This window comes from Falco cherrug, chromosome 7, assembly GCF_023634085.1.
Source record: "Falco cherrug isolate bFalChe1 chromosome 7, bFalChe1.pri, whole genome shotgun sequence".
Taxonomy (NCBI): domain Eukaryota; kingdom Metazoa; phylum Chordata; class Aves; order Falconiformes; family Falconidae; genus Falco; species Falco cherrug.
Window position 1 is genome coordinate 55,204,590 of NC_073703.1, and position 19,254 is coordinate 55,223,843.

Here is a 19,254-nt window from a genome sequence, read left to right on the forward strand (position 1 = left end):
TGAATTTTGTGTTTCCGCAAGAAGGGCAGATTTTGCAAAAAATGTTGGAAGCTTTGCAGGGTTGAAACACAATGACTGTCTTCAGCTGTCTGCATAAGATAATAAACAGTGTTCAAACTTGAGTAGAAGTAGTAAAATGCTAGTGCGTGTTCTTCCGAGGCACTCTCACTTTCTTTTTATTTTTTGTGCTGTACTAGGAAGAATGAATATGGCATTTGCTTGTTTATCACAAAGCTCTGCAGTCATGTAGGATTTGGAAATATCTATAAAGGGTAAATATTTTGTGGCTTTGTCTTGTTTTTAGAGTTTGGATAGGAATAAAGATATTAACATAAGTTTCTTACCTCCTGCTTTATCCTGAGTAGTTGCCATTTGCTTGTCCTTTAGCAAAAGGCTACAAATAGTGGGGGTTTTTTCATCCAATAGAATTACATGCCTCCTAAAATATTTTTTAAATATTAAAAAAATATCAGTCTATGGTTCATCCATGTTAAACAAAAAATAGTTCAACTTTTCTTTCCTTTGAGTAGAAATAGAAGAGATAATGTCTAGTGTTAAGCTTCTGAAATGTCATTGGTAACTTCTTGGGGTGTTTATGTGGAGTGGCTTCAGGGGCATCCACTACTGATGTCTTGTGCAGGATATTCTTCCTCTGTTTGAACAGGGTTTCAGCAGACTACTTATGGGTCCAGGCTGTCGACTTCACCATAAAAGTTAATGAGTGGGAATGGAGGGAAACACTGTGATATGCAGGACAGCTTTTTTAGCTTATGGTTTCTCTCAATAAATTTAAATATTATGGAAATAATCCATGCACCAGCAGGAGGAAGGATTTAGCTTTTAATCGCTAAAGTAAACTGAATCTGTTCAGATTTCAGCACCAGTAAGTGTCCTGGATGAAATGTAGACATTACAGTTAGACAAAACAGTGAAGTCTGTCATATAATATTTAGTGAAATATATTTCTGGCTACGTTAGAGAAACACCTTTTAATAGGAAGGGCAGAATAATTGATGGATGTACTCAAGATTCAGTATGTCTCCACTTTTAAATTGGATGATAAATATTTGAAAGATGTAGAAGGGGCACTTGTGTACAGCAAGTCAACTAACAACATTAAAAAATAGTCGGGGAACACCACATAGAGCAAATAAAGTTATGGATCAGTGAATTAAATGAATTGGCACCACCAGTCGCAGTTTTGTCAGTGAGCCAGGAGATGCTGCAATTACGATACGCTCACAGTCTGGAGGGGTGGCAGGCAGCTGGCCAGCCCTGGCAGCTGGCATAGCAATGTCAGCTGGCGGCACTGGGTTTTAGCTGCTTACCTGTCACTGCCAGCTACAAGCAAGTCTCAACACGCTGAGAGGCGATCAGCGATTTGTCTTTTAAAAGCATAGACTAAATAGTTCAGTGCAGTCTTTACAAACTTTCATTTTATTTGCCTTATGGTTTTTGTGACCTGGAAAAGTGCTGATTTTTTCGTGTCTCCTTTCATTCAACTCCTTTGGAATTCACACACATATTTAATTCCCTGACAGTGACTTCCCCAGAATAACCGTACTTTGGGGCAAAATATGTTCTCTGTTTTACTACTGATTATATGTTTTTGTTGCAAAATCTTTCAAGTTACACATTGGTTCTAAAAATCTACGACAAAAATCTTAGCATTACGACTTTGTTTTTGGAATAGTTTTATGCCCAATTTAAGCTATTCCATTGTCTTGTTGCTCTGTGTTTGCTCCCTAATGAATAAAATATTAGCCTTCAGTTACAGATTTCAGTTGGTTGAAGCTATTTCAGGTAGTCTGGGTCTAGTTTGATGCCTGGTAATTGTGACCATGTGTACATTTGTCTAGAATGCATGTGAACATACAGTTAGTTGGCCATTTTAAAACATGAATCTCTGTTTTAGCTGTTAAAATTATAGAGGGTCGTCTTTAATTTTTCTTTTCATTAATCTTTTAAGGAGGAAGTCTTGCTTAGCAATGGGAGCTAGTCTGGTCATATCTAGAGAATATATTAGCACTTAAAATTAGAATGATTTCAAATGTTATATTCTCTACAACGGCTATAGTCTGGAAAGGTTTTGCCTCAAACTAGGCATGTCTAATGGGGTTTATGACAACCTATGAATTTGCCCCTGAACAAGGTCAACTTGGAGGTCAGTGAATGCTATACAAATTGCATACTACTCAACCTGTAATTATCCCTGTAAGAAGTTAATGTGCTGCGGAGTTCAGCAAATTTCACGTAAAGCTTTAGAAATGACCAGGATAAACTGGGCAGTTATTTACATTTGCTCTAAAAAATCAAAGTCAACAGGATGTGATGCTTACGGAGTATTCATTTATGGTAACCTGGAGCCAAATCATCTTGTCTGCTTATGTAATCAGGAGATAAAGAGCCTGAATTCCTTCTCATTTAAAGAAACCACTTTCAGTAGTATTACTTTCTTACTTTTGAGCATACGTACTGTACATACAGGCTGAAAAAAACTCTCAGGATAGGTTTCATTTCCAATTTTGGCAGAAAATATGCAACATCTACTTTAACATAAGTTTATTAAATGCTGAGTCCCTACAACCGGGACATAAAATGTGTCAGATCTTTTTTGAAGGCAGCTTGTATTCCAACTTGTTCATCTATTGTCCATTTTCAGTACTCTACAAGTAACAACTAACTTTGCATTTTCAGGTGAAAATGTCACTATCATTTCTCCTTTTCGTGTATTTTTCAACTTCAAATATCCTTGATATATAGATGAATGACTAAGTAGTTGCATGGTTAAATATTCCTAAATCCCATAAAACTTAGGTAAGAAACATTTGTATGAGTTAGTATAAATTTTGTCAGGTAACTGTCTCTAGTTTGAGCATCTCTTACAGATGAGATTGAGAATATTACAGGGATAAGGAATAACAATTACTTGAAGTTTTTAATAGTATTAAAAATCCAAATAATAATATCACCCATTTAAACATTGTTCGGATACTAGGAATATAAATGTAGGGGAAATTTAGCTAGTAGTTTTAATTTTACATATGAGTTGGTATTAGTAATAGTATTTTTTCATCAACACTATGAAGTAAGCCAGCTGCTTGGATCTGAATATTTCTTATTTTGAAGAACTTATGTCTGTATTGCATTTTGAGATGTGCTGCTGTCATATCTTCCTTATGACATAGATCAAAATCACAAATACAAACAGTCCAAACATTGTGGGAAGTTTGGATTTGACATTTCTAACATCTGAACTACGCTTCTATAGTTGTGATTGCTTACTTTTAGTTACTTAATTTACTTATTTATCCACATCAATATCACTAGACTCAACCAGCCAGAACAGCTTCCCCAAGGTTTTCTTCCTTCCCCCTTTTTCTTATACCCCACCTCGACATGACATCTTAAAAGACTGCAGTCTGAATGTCAGTATATTTTACCAACAAGTGTCTGTTACCCAAAATGTGAACAAAATCCTCAAATCCTTGTGAAGTGTCAAGAGTGTGGGAGAAGCACATTCAGACAAGAGTGAAAGAATCCATTCAGTAGCCCCTAGTGTTCCAGAAGTAGCTTTGACAGGGCATAATAAGACTATTCTCCAGTTCCTCTTGGTAGGAATTGATACTTTGTCAAAAGAGACTTAAATGTGTTCACACTGAAATATAAACTAGCAGACAAACTAAGGGACTTGTGATGTCCTCAGAGTGCCCTAAATAGTTCTGCCCTGATCACCTTAAGGAGAAGGGAAGAAATGTATGTTGCAGAATATTTGATGTGCCTTTTTTTGCTTCTTAATAGCATCCTACAAGTAAGAGGTGATGTTCTTTATTAGACCTGGTGAGAATTCAAGCTGATATTTATCAGCTATTTGTTAAGGTGCAGGGCACAGAGATAAGATGAAGGTCTTAATACTGCATGTAGTTTATAAAAATGTTTGATGTTTAGAGAGACGCTGAATTCAATTCACTAATTAGCTTGTCATTAATGTGAATTAATCCCTTGTAGAGTGGTTATTTGATCTCAGATGATTGTGTATCATCTTTCTAGATTATCAAATTGTTGGATGGAAAACGGTCTCAAACTGTAGGAATTCTAATATCCAGTTTGCACCTGGAGATGAAGGACATTCAACAAGGTAAGTGTATCTTACACTTAATCAATCATATTTTCATGGATGTTTTCTCATAGCCCCCTTCAGCCTTCAGATAATGTCTTAGATTACAGAATGTGCCTTGAATATAGTCATCTTTAAGATGCCAGAAGAATCATTCTTCCACTATATTCCAGTATATGTAAAAGTTTCACCTAAATAATCAGAAATCAGTTTAGGTACAACTCCTTCTGTACTGTTTCAGTGTATTATCACTTTCAGTACAGTGTTTTCTCAAAACCGCTTCATATTCCTCCCCTACAGTTCCCTCCTTCTTTTTTTTTAAGCAAGTCCTCCACTGAAAAAAAATAAATGGAGAGCTTATATAGACATCTTTTGAGCTTGAAACATGCAGTCAGTATTTGTTGAATGTTTAAATTTTGCTTCATTAGCAGTATAAAAAGCACATCCCAAACTGATACAGCTACCACTTAGCAATCACAAAGATGATCACTGGATGGCATTTTTCAAAGCATAAGGCTACTCAGTGTATAAATTCCAGTACTGGTAGAAATTCTCTGAGTTTGCCAATACAACTGTAGAGAAATACAGATTTTTCTGGGGTAATTCAGATTCTGCTTATGTTCCGGATTTGAAAAGATATTGTTTAAGAATATTGTTTATTTCTTTTTCACATTAGAAAAAGGAAAATATTCACCATTTAAAACAACTGCTGGAAGAATTTAAGTTGATGTCTCCTTTTTGCTATTGTTTTCCATTCCATCACATGCAAATACTGGGTAGGGTGTTGAGATGCTGCTGGCATTGATTATTATTAATTTCAGAAGAGCCTTTGAGCATCTAGCACTTTAAAAGCACAAGGGCTTACACATGTCTCTTGGGATGGAGGGAACAACGAGAAGAGGGAATAACTTTGTGCCTGCCAGTATTGTGTGAAAGGTATCAGAATGAGATGGAAAAAACTGCTGTTACTAAAAGTCTGAATAATTTGCTGGCAGAAATTGCAGCAGCGTAGGATAGGATAGCAGCTGTGTTAAAAGAACTGGGTAGTATTCTTAAGTATCTTCAGAGACGTTTTCATGACTTCTTATTTTCCTTGCCATGATGTTCTACTAAAATAGAACATCTCTCTGTCTGTCTACCCATCTCTCTATCTATCAGTCATTTGCTGTACTTCTCTAGCTTTTGAAACCCTCTGGCCTGTTTATACCAAATTTAAGAGAAAAGAGTAAGTCAAACATTTAGGTATTTATACACTAGCATTTGAGCTTGAATGGGCTGTGCACTTTTGCATCAAATCTACCAGTTGTCCCTTTTGCAGGGTTTGCATTGCAGAGCAAGGCAGAGCAGTCTCAAAGTGCAGAAACATCCTTCAGAATTAAATGAGATGTGCTCTAGGAGTACGCCAGCAGTCTCCACCTATGGCAGGCTTTAAATTCCACAGGAACACATGAGAGAGAGTTAAAACTCCCTGAAACGTGTGTAGTGTGAACACTGGATCCTCAGTGCCAGCTGTTGCTGTCCACAAGTCCATTTTTAAAGACTACACTATTTGCAGTTGTAGACAAAGCTAATGTAGTCCTACAAATTTAATGAAAATTTAAGGGTTGGTAGAAGAGAGACACCAAAACAAGTGGTGTCACTGAAGGGAAGTTTATAACTCATCACCCTCTCTATTCTGAGGTAGCAAATAGTTGGCCTGTCACCACATGCGTTGCTCAAGGCAGCAGTGGGGTGTGCTGCCTCTTGCTTATGGAAACAGCTAGGAGATACCAATGGGATTTAGGAATACTGTTAGTGGAACTTTTAAAAAAAAATATATTAACAAAGCAGGATGAGTGACTGTAATCAAGGTCTATGTGCAAAGGCTATCTAGGGGAGGGGAAAAAAAACAGTTCATCAGATTCGGAGAAAACTTCTGTAGAGAGGACCTTTAGTAATACATACTACAATGAAGATACAAGTAGAATTATGCTTGTTTCTCTTCTAGTGTGTGTTTATCCCCTAGTATTTTGTTTAATTGAAACCTGTGTGCAGTCCTGCCTATCAGCAGACAAATTCTTTGAAGACTGCTGTAGTCAACGTACTAGATGAAAAGAGACCATAATAGGCTAAGTAGCTCATGACAACACCTAATCAAAAGCGCATAGGATCATTGGGTGATGAATGTCAAAAGTTCTTCTTTTTACACAGTGAAGTTACAAAGTTACCTGTAAGAAACATGAAAATTAAGCACTCATCCATTTTTCAAGCCAATTTCCATTGCATAATTCAGTATGTAAAAGACAGGGAAGAGAAAAGTTAACAGTCTTTGGAGCTTGCAACAGAGAATGAAGAAACTTGAAGCAAAATAAAGTTGAAATAATAAAAAAAAGGCTATCTAATTTTATTTCAAGTTTTTCTGGCCAGGCTTGTTGAAAAGCAATGTACAAATGAATTCACTGTCTATGTATAGCGTACTGGTTACTCTGCCATAAGTAGCAGTTATGGAAATACATATAAACAAAAACTGTCCTCAGATGAACTTCCCTATGCATCCAAATGCATGCAAAATTGTAAAGAAGACAAAGCAAGAGTTATCACAAGAAAAAATAAATCATCCTTCAAAATACTATGAGATTTCTGCATCTATAGGATTACTTTCTCAAAATAAAGAGCTTCATAACATATTCTGTAGATAGCTCAGCAGTGCAAAACAAGCAAGTGACCATATCTGGCACCCAGATGTTTCAGTTTACATTTGATAATGAGTCAGCTGCCACACTTCAGGAAGGGAATCTCCCACACATGTTTGTTTGAGAGAATGAAGTTCATCCTTCACAGATAAGTTTAAATTCTTGTTATATCTGAGTACAGTCTAGGAAGAAGACAATGTAAAATTGAATAATTATTTTGGCTAATGTTGGCAGAGGGAGAGTTAACGTTGTCATGCTGCACCTGTCCTAAGAGTCAGATTTGTGATAGGTGAGCGAGGAGGAAATCCTTGGTGCTGTAATGTTCTGAGAACACTAACAAGTTTTATGGTGAATCTGGTACTGAAGAGAGTATTATAGTTTCTGATTAGACCACTATTAATAATACTCACTTCCTAAGCAGAAGAAGCAGCCAGAAAAACTGTCACAGTGTGTTATATAGGATCTTTATTTATATTTAAAAATCAAATAGCAATAATCAAATTGTACATAGGTTTGAGATTATGTTCAAAGCTGCCTCTCTGCATTTTTTTAAAGCCTTTATAAAGTAGAGATGAGGAATAGTGGAGATCAGCTGTTAGGTAAGGAACATGCTTTAACACTACACACTTAGAGAAGTAATCTCTATTTCTTCTCAGCGCACTTCTGTCTTACTTTTCCTATCATTTCTCAGCTGAAATATTACAGCTCCAGAGAAAAACTTGTGGCTCAAGACTACTTGTGCGGCTTTGCTGTTGAAATATTACAACTCTCCACAATGAGGTGTATCAGTTCTGTTTCTAGTGGGAAATGCTGATTATAACTATATGTGAAGACCCTCTGTGGGCAGTGGTCCCAGCTTTTTACAGGGCTACATTCCAGTCACTCAGGCAGCTCCCAATATAGTAGCTAGCAATAACAGTATACTGGAAAACACATAGTAATACTCTTTCCTGCACCATATGTCTTCCGTGCTGGCTTCCCATGAGCTACAGAGATCTTTGTTCAAGAGTAAACTGGCAAAACTATGGGGCAGCCCAGATGAAATACAGAAAAAGGGATGTAGATAAAATGTAGGTGCCTGTGCCCAAAAGAGTGAGTCTTCCAAATCCTTCCCTACCTCCATAGTATGTGCATTTTCTCACTTAAAATTGTGGGGCATCAGATGCTCTGCTGCTGAAACAGTTCACTGTATTAATACCCCAGTTTCCATCAGGACGTATTAACTAGATGGTCCCACATGCTGATGGGTCCCAGTCTATGAGGCATGGTAGATCACACTAGCTGCACACTGTATAGCTTATTGCCCTCTTTATGTCAATAAAGTACCGTATTACTCCATGCAGAACAGCTGCAGGCTTTTCTAGTACATTTACCCTGGCAAGAGTTTTAATGCTGTAACGCTGCAATGCTGACAGAGCTTAGCCTATATGGCAAAGGGGAGAATTTAATGCTGATCCTTGGCATTGAGACTATTTCTAATGCTAATTTGGTGGTTTTTTTCTTTCCTAGATTTTAAGCAATTAAATATAATGTCTGAGACTCCATTTATTAAATCAGAGTAGCACTGGCCAACCCGTAATAGCACATACGGGGACCTGGTATGTTATGCATTTTGAACATTCTTGTGTTCACCAACAATGTAAATTATCTATGCAGAGGCACATTAAGCTTTGAAAATATTAGAGAAATGTATTTGATCACACTTAGACGGGGCTGAGTTAGAACGGATTTTGTTAAAAAGCCTAGGTCATGCTATCTGCTTTTGTAGATTCGCCATCATTACTGGGGAGTTCTTTTGGTTGTTCCTCAAATGTGGAATATATTTTTATTATAATGTCACAATAATGATATTCTGATGGTGAGCAACGCAAATAACTATCATGCCGCTCTGCATCAATTTTTTTGCGTGACATTGTAGGAGCAGACCAACCAACTTTCTAGAAAGAACACAGTTATACTATTGTACGATGTCAGTCAACCAGTTGGAAAGTGCTTGCCCAGTCTTCTCCAACTTTGTGATATACCCTCCATTATCAGCACCTTGGAGTAAATGGAAAAATGTGAACAGCAGGTCAACTCACCCCAGACTGATGATCAGTCCAATAATCATTCTAATTCTGTATTATGTTTCTAATCATCCTGGGATTTCTGTGTGGTCTTCCTCTAATGAGAGGCCATAGAAGTTCTATAAATAGGTTGCATTCTCTTAGTGCAGGTTGTGGTTTATGGCACATCTAAACTTTAGAGAACATATCGTTGTTAACCAGGCACTTTTCCTTAGCATCTGACAGATTAAGTTTTATATGTAGAAGGCAAACTCTTCTAAAGCAACTCTAAGCTGCAGACCTTAGTGTGCTCAGAATTTCTGAATCCCAGTTTGGGTTTTAACCATATCATGCAGCACAAATAGTTTCACAGTTCCTTTCTCTGTTATAATTTGGAAATACTTCTGGATAAAGATAGATGCTTTGGAATATTTCTTACTTGCACTCTGTGAAAAGATGTTTATTGGGGTTTCAACTAAACTATTTTGCAGGATATATGTGTATATCATAAAGGTTTAAAACCTGTCATTCCAAAGCTGTGTGACTTTTCCACCTACACAGACTATTACATGTATGCATTCTATATATACTGTATGCTATGCATGAATTGTAGAGATAGCTGCATACCCATCTCAGAAGTTGGGAAACAATTTTCTTAAAAAAAATACTTTCTTTGTTCTGGAAAATTCACAACATATGTTTTTATGAATCTGTCTTGGGCATCCAGCCTGATGTGGGTAGGTTAACATTAGTGCCAGAGTCTTTTGCTCATGACTTCTTGCAGGAGTTGAGCGAGCTTAGTCTTCTAAACATACATTTTGCCTGTGGTGCTTATTTGTAATGTATTTTTTAATGGTTTTTATGTTGTGTGATAGTTAAATACTGGAGAAAACCTTTAAATAAGTTTACGTATCAATTTGTCAGAAGTAAACCAGAGTGATTTGGATAATTTAGGCAGTTTTGTCAAGTAGGGATTTGTATTTAACAATTGCTTCTAATTGACTAGATCGGTCACAATTTAATTTAAACTTCCCAGTGACGGGCTTCATGTTCCCATGAAATCAAGCCTTACTCAGCAGAATGTACTACATAAAACAATGAAGTACTTCCAGGTCAAATAAATGTACCTTTGGCAAGCTCTTTTTATTTAAATAACAAATTTCTGTTTTATCATTAGGGAGCAGTTAAGGTGATTTCTTCATATTTCATAGTTTAATTGTCACATTAAGTGGTTTGATACGCTGAGTATATGTAAGCTCTGTCAGCAGGACTTAAATCCTGATTTAACCAAAATGTGTTTAGTAGGAGGGAGGCTGTATATCAGTCAGCCTTAAGACTGTTGGTATTTAAGCTGGTCAAGACAAGAGAAGTATCTTTTTCGTATTTAACATCTAAGTTCTATAGTCATATGTAGACTGCACACAGTATGCTTTAAATTCTCAGCTTTTCTTTGGGTTGTTTGGGGTTTTTTTTGAAGTGATAAAACAGAATATGTGAAAAATCTGTGCAGTAGGGAATCTGTTTTTTACAGTTAGATTAATTTTTAAAAAGTGAGTCTGTTAAAAACCTTTGGTACAAGTTTATATTCCAAGAAATCCCCTTACTATGTGAAATGTAGTTGGCAAGTATTTTTATGTGTGCCTGTTAGTTTGAATGCATGATGCTGATCTGTTTTTTGTCCTAGCTGACGGTTATTATATCCTAATGGGTGCAACCCTGCACTAATGATCCTTGTGTATATAAATTCTTCTTGTTGTGAGCAGACACCATAGGCCACATAAAAATGTTTGCCTCAATTTCCCTGCAAAAAAGGATCTCAGAAACCAGACTTGGCCAAGTAACAGATTTTTTTAAAGGTAGAGGAACCCAATAAAATTACCAGCTTTTCACAGCATGAGTCTACTTCCTTTCGACATATTGTGAGGTGTAGGTGAAATATTCTAACTGAACTGACAGTGTAAGGAAGACAGCTAACCAGAAAGCAAGATAAAAGTAAAAACCACCAATGATGATTGATATTGTAATAGCTATTAATTGTTTTGGAGCCTCTTTTGTAGATTTATGATACTTCACCATTATTACTTACACTTATGTGAGTCTTAATATAGTAAGATTTAATGCAGTAAAGTGTCATGGTTAGATTCACTGTATCAGGAAGAGCATTTTGAAAAACATGTAGATTCACTGTATCAGGAAGAGCATTTTGAAAAACATGCCAAGGTTTTATTCATTTTAATAACATTAATATACATACATTTAAAACTGGAGTTTGTTTTTCACAGAAAAATTAAGAAGCTTTAGTTCTTTGTAACTCTTAAGTGAAAAGGAAAATAATTAGTTTCTTTGATCTAGTGTAATGGGTTTTTTCAGCTGCCCCAATTCCATTTACACAACATACTGTGAAGGTATTGCACATGCTGTATTTTAAGAATATGAAGAATACTAAGACACCTGTGAATTTGGCGATTTCTTCCAGCTTTTCAAAATCAATGCTTCTTTTTTTCATGAAATGGACCGATCTTCATATTTTTACATGTTTGGGGTTTTTGTCTTCTGTACCAAATGTGTATGGCATTAAGTTTTATCAGTTTGAATCAAAAAAAGATATAAGGGCAAAGATAAATATATTAAATTACATGTAAAAGAGCCTGTGTGGATTTTGGCCGTACTTCTGGCTTTTTCAGAGTGTGTCTCTACATCCTAAGATGTCCAGCTATCATTGAATTGAGTAGTATGGCTGGATTTTTAACTGCAGCCTGTCTGCATGGACATTGCCAATGACAGCAGGACAGGTTGTATAACAACTAAATCAGAAAATATTTTCTTGGTACTTTTATACAATCACGTACTTGTCCGAAAGAGAAACTAATCCATGTTAATGTCTTCTAACACTGGTTATTATTTATTCTCTTAAAAATGTGTTCATTTATCAGATTGTATTTTATTAGTTTAAACTCGATTTTTTTTTCCTTTATCGTGTCACTTCAAAACAATGCTGACTACTTAGAGCTGGTGTTGAGTACAGAAACATGGATAAGGAAATAAAGCATTAAAATCCACTTTGTGATTTTGGAGCAGGTTTTGTGACGAATCTCTGCCTGATAATTAGTTAGATGTACAAATCTTGATATTCTTATTAAAGTGTTCTTTTTTGCAAACTGTTTCCTCTCATTGTAATAGTTCTGTATCTTTAAAAATGTACAATTATTTACATGTTTTACATTTCTATTACAACTTCAAATTACCTCAAATAAGTTGCTTTTCTAGACAACTCTGAAAAAAGATTTCTCCTTCTAAGCAGATTTTGGAATATTTCAAAATAGGATGAAAATGAAACCACAAAAGGAAGCTTTTTACCTCAATATGCATACTTTAAAATCTTAACAGTTATATCTATTGGACTGTAAAACCAATTTTCCAAAAGATTTTCCAATCTCTTAGGTTCTTTTGAAATTTCATTGCGTAATACAGACTATAATGCAACTCATGGAACCATCTTGTAAGATCCACCAGATGATCTCATAGGTTCCATCCCTGATGATTTTTCCTTAAACAAAGATTTTTTTCAAGCTCTGTTGTTGGGGCTTTATATTTGGTTACACTCTTGAGCTTTTTATTTTTGTCCTACTGTAAAGATTAATAGTTGGAGAAACTGCCTTTTTTCACTGATACTGTCTTCTTCTGTATAATTCTTTACTTCTAACCAAGGTAATGTCAACAGATGGAATCATAATTGACAGGAAAAATGTTAAAGCTTTCTAGATGTCATTGGACCTTTTAATAAAATTAATTAGCTTGCCACAGAGAAAATTTACTAGCCTGCTGGTTAGTTTCACAATGTAAAATCATGGGGTAGGTGGAAGAGCAGGCGAAAGCTTATTACTTTTAAATAATTATTTAAAGATGTGTACCTTGCCCCTTTCAAACATGGATCGAAAATGCAGCAAGAGCTTTTACAATCTTCTAAATTCACAAGCAGTCAAGTTTCCTTTGAAGAAATATAATACAGTTGAAATCAAAAGTTATCAGGTATGAAGTAATGATGAGTCACTGATTATGTGGAAAATTGGTACAGACCTTAAGCTTGATTCTTTTGGGTTTAATGTTCCCAGTAACATTTTTGGGTTTAATGTTCCCAGTAACATTTAAACAGAAGTCAAGATTTCAGAAATTGTGCTCAGTCCTATTATGAATCTTGATGAAAAAGTAGTTTCAGAAAAATTAGGCATCCAAAGTTATTTATATTCCATTGTGCATCTCAGCTTATTGGAATTTAACGTTAGAGAGCAATTAGAGCGGGCTGTGGACCAATCCTATTTAGTTTTCAAAAGAAAAATACATTGCCTAAATTGTAATTGTAATTGCCTAAATTTTAACAGATTTGCAAATGTTGGAAACACCTAATGCCATATATTCCATATGTAGTAACATTTGGAACTAAGGTAGGAAACATTTTGAGACTTTTCATTTTTGGTAATGAGGCATAATTAATCATTGAAGAGTATACTTTAGGCGTCTCTGTGTGACGTTAAAAGTATTTACCTGGAAATTGTCATGTGAGTAGTCTTCTAGTGGATAAAGATAACTCAAACGTGAGTGCTCTGTGAAAATACCTTAAAAATCTATAGCACAGTCTTTTGTGCTTGCAAATTTGCAACTTGCAAATCTTACAAGTGTGTCTATCTGTCTACTTCCCAAGATTGCTAGCCCCAAGACAAGCAGATCTCCCTGATCTCCCATGCACATAGGGAGACCTGAACACCCTAGCTCTGAATTCCTTCCTATCCAGCCTTATGAACTACCATGAAATCTGTGCTGCTCATTGCCTTTTATCAATTGTCACATTCTCCTGCCTGGCCAGCTACGCAATCAGCTGGGTACCTGGCAGGTCATAGCTTTGTCTGCTGAATATAGTGAAGGGGAAAAGTAAAGCTCTGTTCTTCTGCATTTATAGTAAATTCTTGTGTGAGTGCTGTGACTTGAAGTCAGAACAAAAATAAGATGCTGACAATAAGAAAATACTAACTGTGTACAAATATGTTCTTTAGCTAGGTCAGCTCTCTTTAGTACATTTCTCAGGAAACAGAATTGAATTCTCAAGTATGTTTTTTAGCATCTAATTTGTGATTGTATTCTATACAGCTATCCTGTGTGTTGATGACTCCGTAGTAGATCTGGAGACACTGGAAGCACTATATGAAAACGTAAGTAGGCTGGGGCAAAGCTGTAGTTAATCACTGTAGTATTTCAGACACAGAATAAGTGAAGTTTTATTTTCTGTTGTCATTTTATACAAGAGACATTATATAGAAAAAGTCTTTAGGGAATGTAAATATAATAAAACAGGTAACAAAAAAACATCTTCTGACATGCTTATTTCTCTTACTGGCTTAAATGTCAGAAATTATAAATCAGTGGAGTGCCTTTGGAATCAGGTTAAAGTGTAACAAAAAGCATAACATCTAGCAGTGTTCTCTCCTGAACTACCTAAAAAATACTGTCCTTACTTAAGGCCTGGTTTGTGCTAACATGCTGAATTTTTCTCATTAAAGTTGTATGTGGCTGAAACAGTTAAGTAAGGCTAGTGCTTTGCTGTCATTACCCAAATTGTTCTGCAGCCTAAGTATGTAGCATTCATGAACTGTGTAACTCTGAAGTTGCATGAAAGAATACATTTACACTTGGCTGTAGAGATATCAGAGCTACCTCTCGGACCTAAACTGTGAAGGATCCTATATCAAGTTTTGCAGTGCTGTGTTCTACAAGGATGCTCTGCTTTGTGGCCATTGGCAGTAAATCGCACTGCAAGGTACTGAAGAAATTTATCCTGGATTTTTAAGCCTTAGTCTTTTGCATAGTCTAAATGTTTCTCAATAAAAAATATAATTGTTACTTGCAGACAAACAGGTAAATTTGTAATTTATTAATTTGTTATTAATTACTTCATAATTCACTTAGAGAGCACAACAGGATGAACTGGAGAAAATCAAGCAATATTATCAGACTTCAAAAGAAGAGGAACTGAAGCTTCTGGATAAACCAGAACAGTAAGATTATGTTTTTGTAATATTTTATCATTATATGGTATGGTCCTTTGCTGATATATTAAAGGTATCTTGAGACATAATTTTTGGTAGCTAATTTTTAGAGTTTCTGTGTATTTCAAGGGATGATGTAGTTTGCCTTTATCACATAACTTTTTTCAGACATGACAGATTTTACTGCATCAACTTGGACCACCAGAACTGGTAAAATACATAGCCTTGAATCAATAAAAATTTCTGTTTCCATTCTCACATTTGTAAAACACTTACCCTTCCCTTGGAGCTTTTAGGGCTAAATTAATGTGACATAAAGCAGGGCCAGACTGATTTTGGTTGTTGATTATTTGAAAGAGCTGCACAGAGGCTTTTGGTGAGTCCTGTGACCTGCACACTCTGGTCATGCTGTTTGAAGCCCTACAAGGCTGATTCCACAGTTCATATCCTGCAACTGTTGTGGGCAGTGACAAATATAAGGATTAAAAAGTGTTGCTCCTTCTGCTGCAGAAGAACCTTAGACCAATGTGAAAATCACAAGATCAGATTTCTTAGTCTGATCCTGAAATTCTGAAATTCATTTTAGTGTATACATTTGATTTCAGATTTTAGCCTACCAGTGGTGTTTGTCTTATGCTACTTTTCCCTTTGTACTTCCATCCTCTTCTAATCATAGCATAGTTTCCTGCCCTGAGGCCTCTCTGCCATCTTGCTTCCTTTTCAGTCTTCTCTATTTTTGTTTTTTTTCTGCTCTCTTTCACGTAAGAAAGGGTATGGTGAGGGAGAGCTGAAACACCAGAGATAATATGTAATTGATTGATGTCAGAAGTATTAAATTTTTCTTGCCTTTTTTTTTCCATTAAAATGTTATTGGTGAAGGGCAGAATTATTTTTTTTCTCTTTCTTCTAACACAAGGCAGCAAAATACTCATTTCTGACTGTCCACTGGGGAATAGGTTAGTGTTGGGAGATGAGACTATCATGCTTGTTCTTGATTAAGAGTGGCTATCATTCTTCAATAAGATTAAGAAGACAAATATCTGTAAAGTGTATATACTAGTCTGTTCTTGCATCCCATATCCATGGCTTTCATTGCATTGGCTTGGGGCATAAGAATACATTGTGAGTAGTTGATGTTTTCCAGAGCTTGAATCTTTGGCAATCTGCTTGCTGTATGTCTGAGTGAAATAAATATTAATGTGTTTTGTGTTCTGGGGAATATGAATCTTGTAGAGCCACTGGAGTTATGAAAGGTTGTCTGTTTTTGTAAATTATAATGGAGAGAGGTTGATCTAAATTAAACACGAAGTTGGATTCATGCTATCATTGTTCCATAATTATAAGTAAAGAACTGTGAATTAAGCAGTCACGCCTGATCATTCAGAGTGGAATAGTAGTGGCAAAGGCATAAGCTACTTTTTATCAATTATTACTCTTTGTGTTCTCTCTGCAAGTCTTAATAATCTTAATTTTTCCCTATTATTAAACTATATAGGTTAAGAAAACTAGCTTTTTAAAATGTTGCCTCTAGGGGGAAACAATTTGCTGATGATGCAGTTATGTAAATTTTATGGGACCTTCAAAATAACATACTTACTGAAAACTCAGTAGTTCAGGTGCTGCTGGTTTTGTTGTCTGTCAGCCTCTAAGTCAACCTGAATGCAGAACTGGAGATTTGCTGGTACTGTACCATGCATATTAATTCCATAAAAGGTTAAAGACAGAAAAGTACTAAATTTGTATGTGCAAATGAAAGTATTTGTTACAGGGCATAAGCCTTATGTATTTTCTTCAGTGGAGATCAGAACAAAAGTGCAAACCAAACCATTTATCAAGTGGTTGCAGATACTAGCAGTAGGCATTCATATAATGAAATCACTGGCATGAATTCACTAAAGTCTAAAGGAAACCTTTGCCATCTTTAAAACCTTTAAAACCTTTTAAAACTTTTGCCAGACAAATAGAAGGCTTTAAGTGGTATCACTGATGCTCTCCTGCACATGTGATTTTGATTTAGCATGTTAAATTTGCTATTGCTGGCACAAACTGTAAGTATGACACCAACATGACAGTACTCCCCTAAATTATGCTTCATGATAATAGGTGTTAAAATGCTAATATTAATTAACATGATAAGGATTTATATGCACAATTGGCCACAATTTGGGGCTTTGCTAGCAGGATACAGGTGCTTTAGCTGGTCTCCAAGAAGACCCTTTTAGCTGGAATATAATCTCTGTGAAGCCCTCTCTACTGTGAAAGAAATACTAACGAAGGAAATAGTAGCAAAATATGGTACCGAGCCTTCCTGGTTTGTATGTAGTTTGAATTCAGGAAGTAGTAAGCTATTGATAATTGCTGTCCAAGTAATGCCATTTGCTTTTCTTTGAAGACTGCTTTCCTTTGACTCCAACTTAAATCTTGCTGGTTTACTCAGAAGGTTGCAGGATTGGATACACCTTTTTCCGCAAAAAATTATTTCTAAATTTTATATTCCTCAAGTGTGGATAGAGGTGAAATGTTAAATAGTTTATCTCCACAGAACCAGCCTTCTTTGCCTATCTTCTAGAAGAATGTTCTGTTACGCTAACATGGTGATATGCCTTGAAAGTACTTTCAAGCCCTTTACTACAAAATTCTGGTATGATAAAGGAGTTCTCAAGTAAAAGCATTTTTTTTATTTACAGTTTCTGCAGGAGAGAAGTAAAATGGACCTCACAGAGATGAAATTTTCTATGTTTACTTTAGGCCATAAGAAGTGTAGTAGTGAGAAACCCATCAAAAAGCTATGTCACAGTCATGTCATTATTACTTTAAGTCAAAATCATACTTTTCTCAGACTAAAATTGCAAAAATGATGGAAGTAGGAATATTGTGTTGTCTGCATAAGTTTTGTCCACTTCAATTGGTGGTTTATCTTTGATAGCTACAGATTCATGTCATGACATTGTGTTTAGTAACTACATTTGTAGTCACTAAGAATCCTTTTTGTGACAGATTTCAGTTATAAATGTTCTGTCTACATTGAATACTTTGAATTAAAAAATTTGGAGAGACATTTTCTTTTTATGCTGATGCTTTTTTAACTCTCGCACAATTATACTGTATTACAATGACCAGCAGTGTAGGAGATAGTTCCCTTCTCAGAGAGCAAGAATATGTATTATTTGACTTTGTAAATTTAAACTTTTAAAACACATGTATGTTAGAACTGTAGTGAAGCGGTTTGGGATTTTCTTTCTTTTGTTTCTCTCACACAAAGTGCAAAGTATCCTCTTTTTTTCCTGGCAATACCATTCATTCCCAATAGGAAGCATTTTTATTAATACCAGCTTGGCATTTCTTTTTTTCCCACTGCTTAAGTGTAAGAGCCAAACTGGGCCTTCCCAATCTTTCTCTCACAATAAGTTTTTTTCATCAGGAAAGAAAGCAAAAGAAGGAAAAAAATGATATTCCAATTAAAATGTAGTATTTCACACCAGCCACAGGTGGATTTAGCTGATTTTTTAGACAGTCACTACGTATTCAGCAAAGCATTGCATGCATGAGAAATTTATAAAGCTAATTTGAAGATGCTGAAATTTATTATGAAAAAAATAATTTGGATAAATCCCATGTATTGGCATTAAATAATTAAAATAAATTTAATAAGAATTCCAGCTAATAATGGTTCACAGAATTTCCCATAATTCAGTGAGGTAGAAATATCTTTATGGTGTTGCGTTAAGGGGGCTCTAAGGAATCTGTAGACAGGAGATTAGAAGAAGAATGTTTCTGAGTGATATTGGAGCAGAAGACAGCTTGTTTCTGGTTTTTAAGAAAGCATTTGTATCACTGAAATCCTAGACTCAAAATGCACAAAGCAAATTATGCAAACCCTGTTATTAGAAGAAATGTAAAAGCTTCTTGTATTATTCAGCCAAGCTCTTAAATTTTAAATTGAAGAAAAGCGAGGAATTACTCATGCCTTTGGGATGCTTTCATTTTGTGATATCCAAACTGGAGTTGTTGAATATGCTTCTATTTATTTTTATTTACCAAAGAGTTAAAGGAAGAAAGCTTTAATAGACTCATGAGGGAAGTGTATATACAAGGGCAGATAAAGAATTAGTAACTTTGCTGACCAGTGACTGAAGAGGGATATAATCTGCAAGTATTTTAGAACTAAATACATGGCTAGGTGCATTACCATAAACCATGCTGCTGTATAATTGGAAGTGTGATGCAAATTAGTAAAAGAAAACTGAGGCTAAACATCAGAAGAAATTTCTTGACAGACGTTTTATATTATGAAATAACCCTGTAGGAATATGTTGAGTTCTGTATTGCAGGGCACATTTTTAAGGGAAGCAAAAACACATGAGTGAAAACAGTAAATAGAT

At 35.5% G+C, this 19,254-nt stretch overlaps 1 protein-coding gene across 1 annotated transcript in view; it reads left to right on the top strand.

Annotated features, from left to right (window-relative positions):
* LOC102051331 (formin-like) overlaps window positions 1-19,254 on the top strand; it is a 148,283-nt gene that overhangs the window by 60,111 nt on the left and 68,918 nt on the right. The window contains exons 6-8 of the mRNA XM_005444152.3: window positions 4,051-4,138; window positions 13,977-14,038; window positions 14,793-14,881. Coding sequence (XP_005444209.2) covers window positions 4,051-4,138; window positions 13,977-14,038; window positions 14,793-14,881 — 239 coding nt within the window. The remainder of the gene's footprint in view (window positions 1-4,050; window positions 4,139-13,976; window positions 14,039-14,792; window positions 14,882-19,254) is intronic.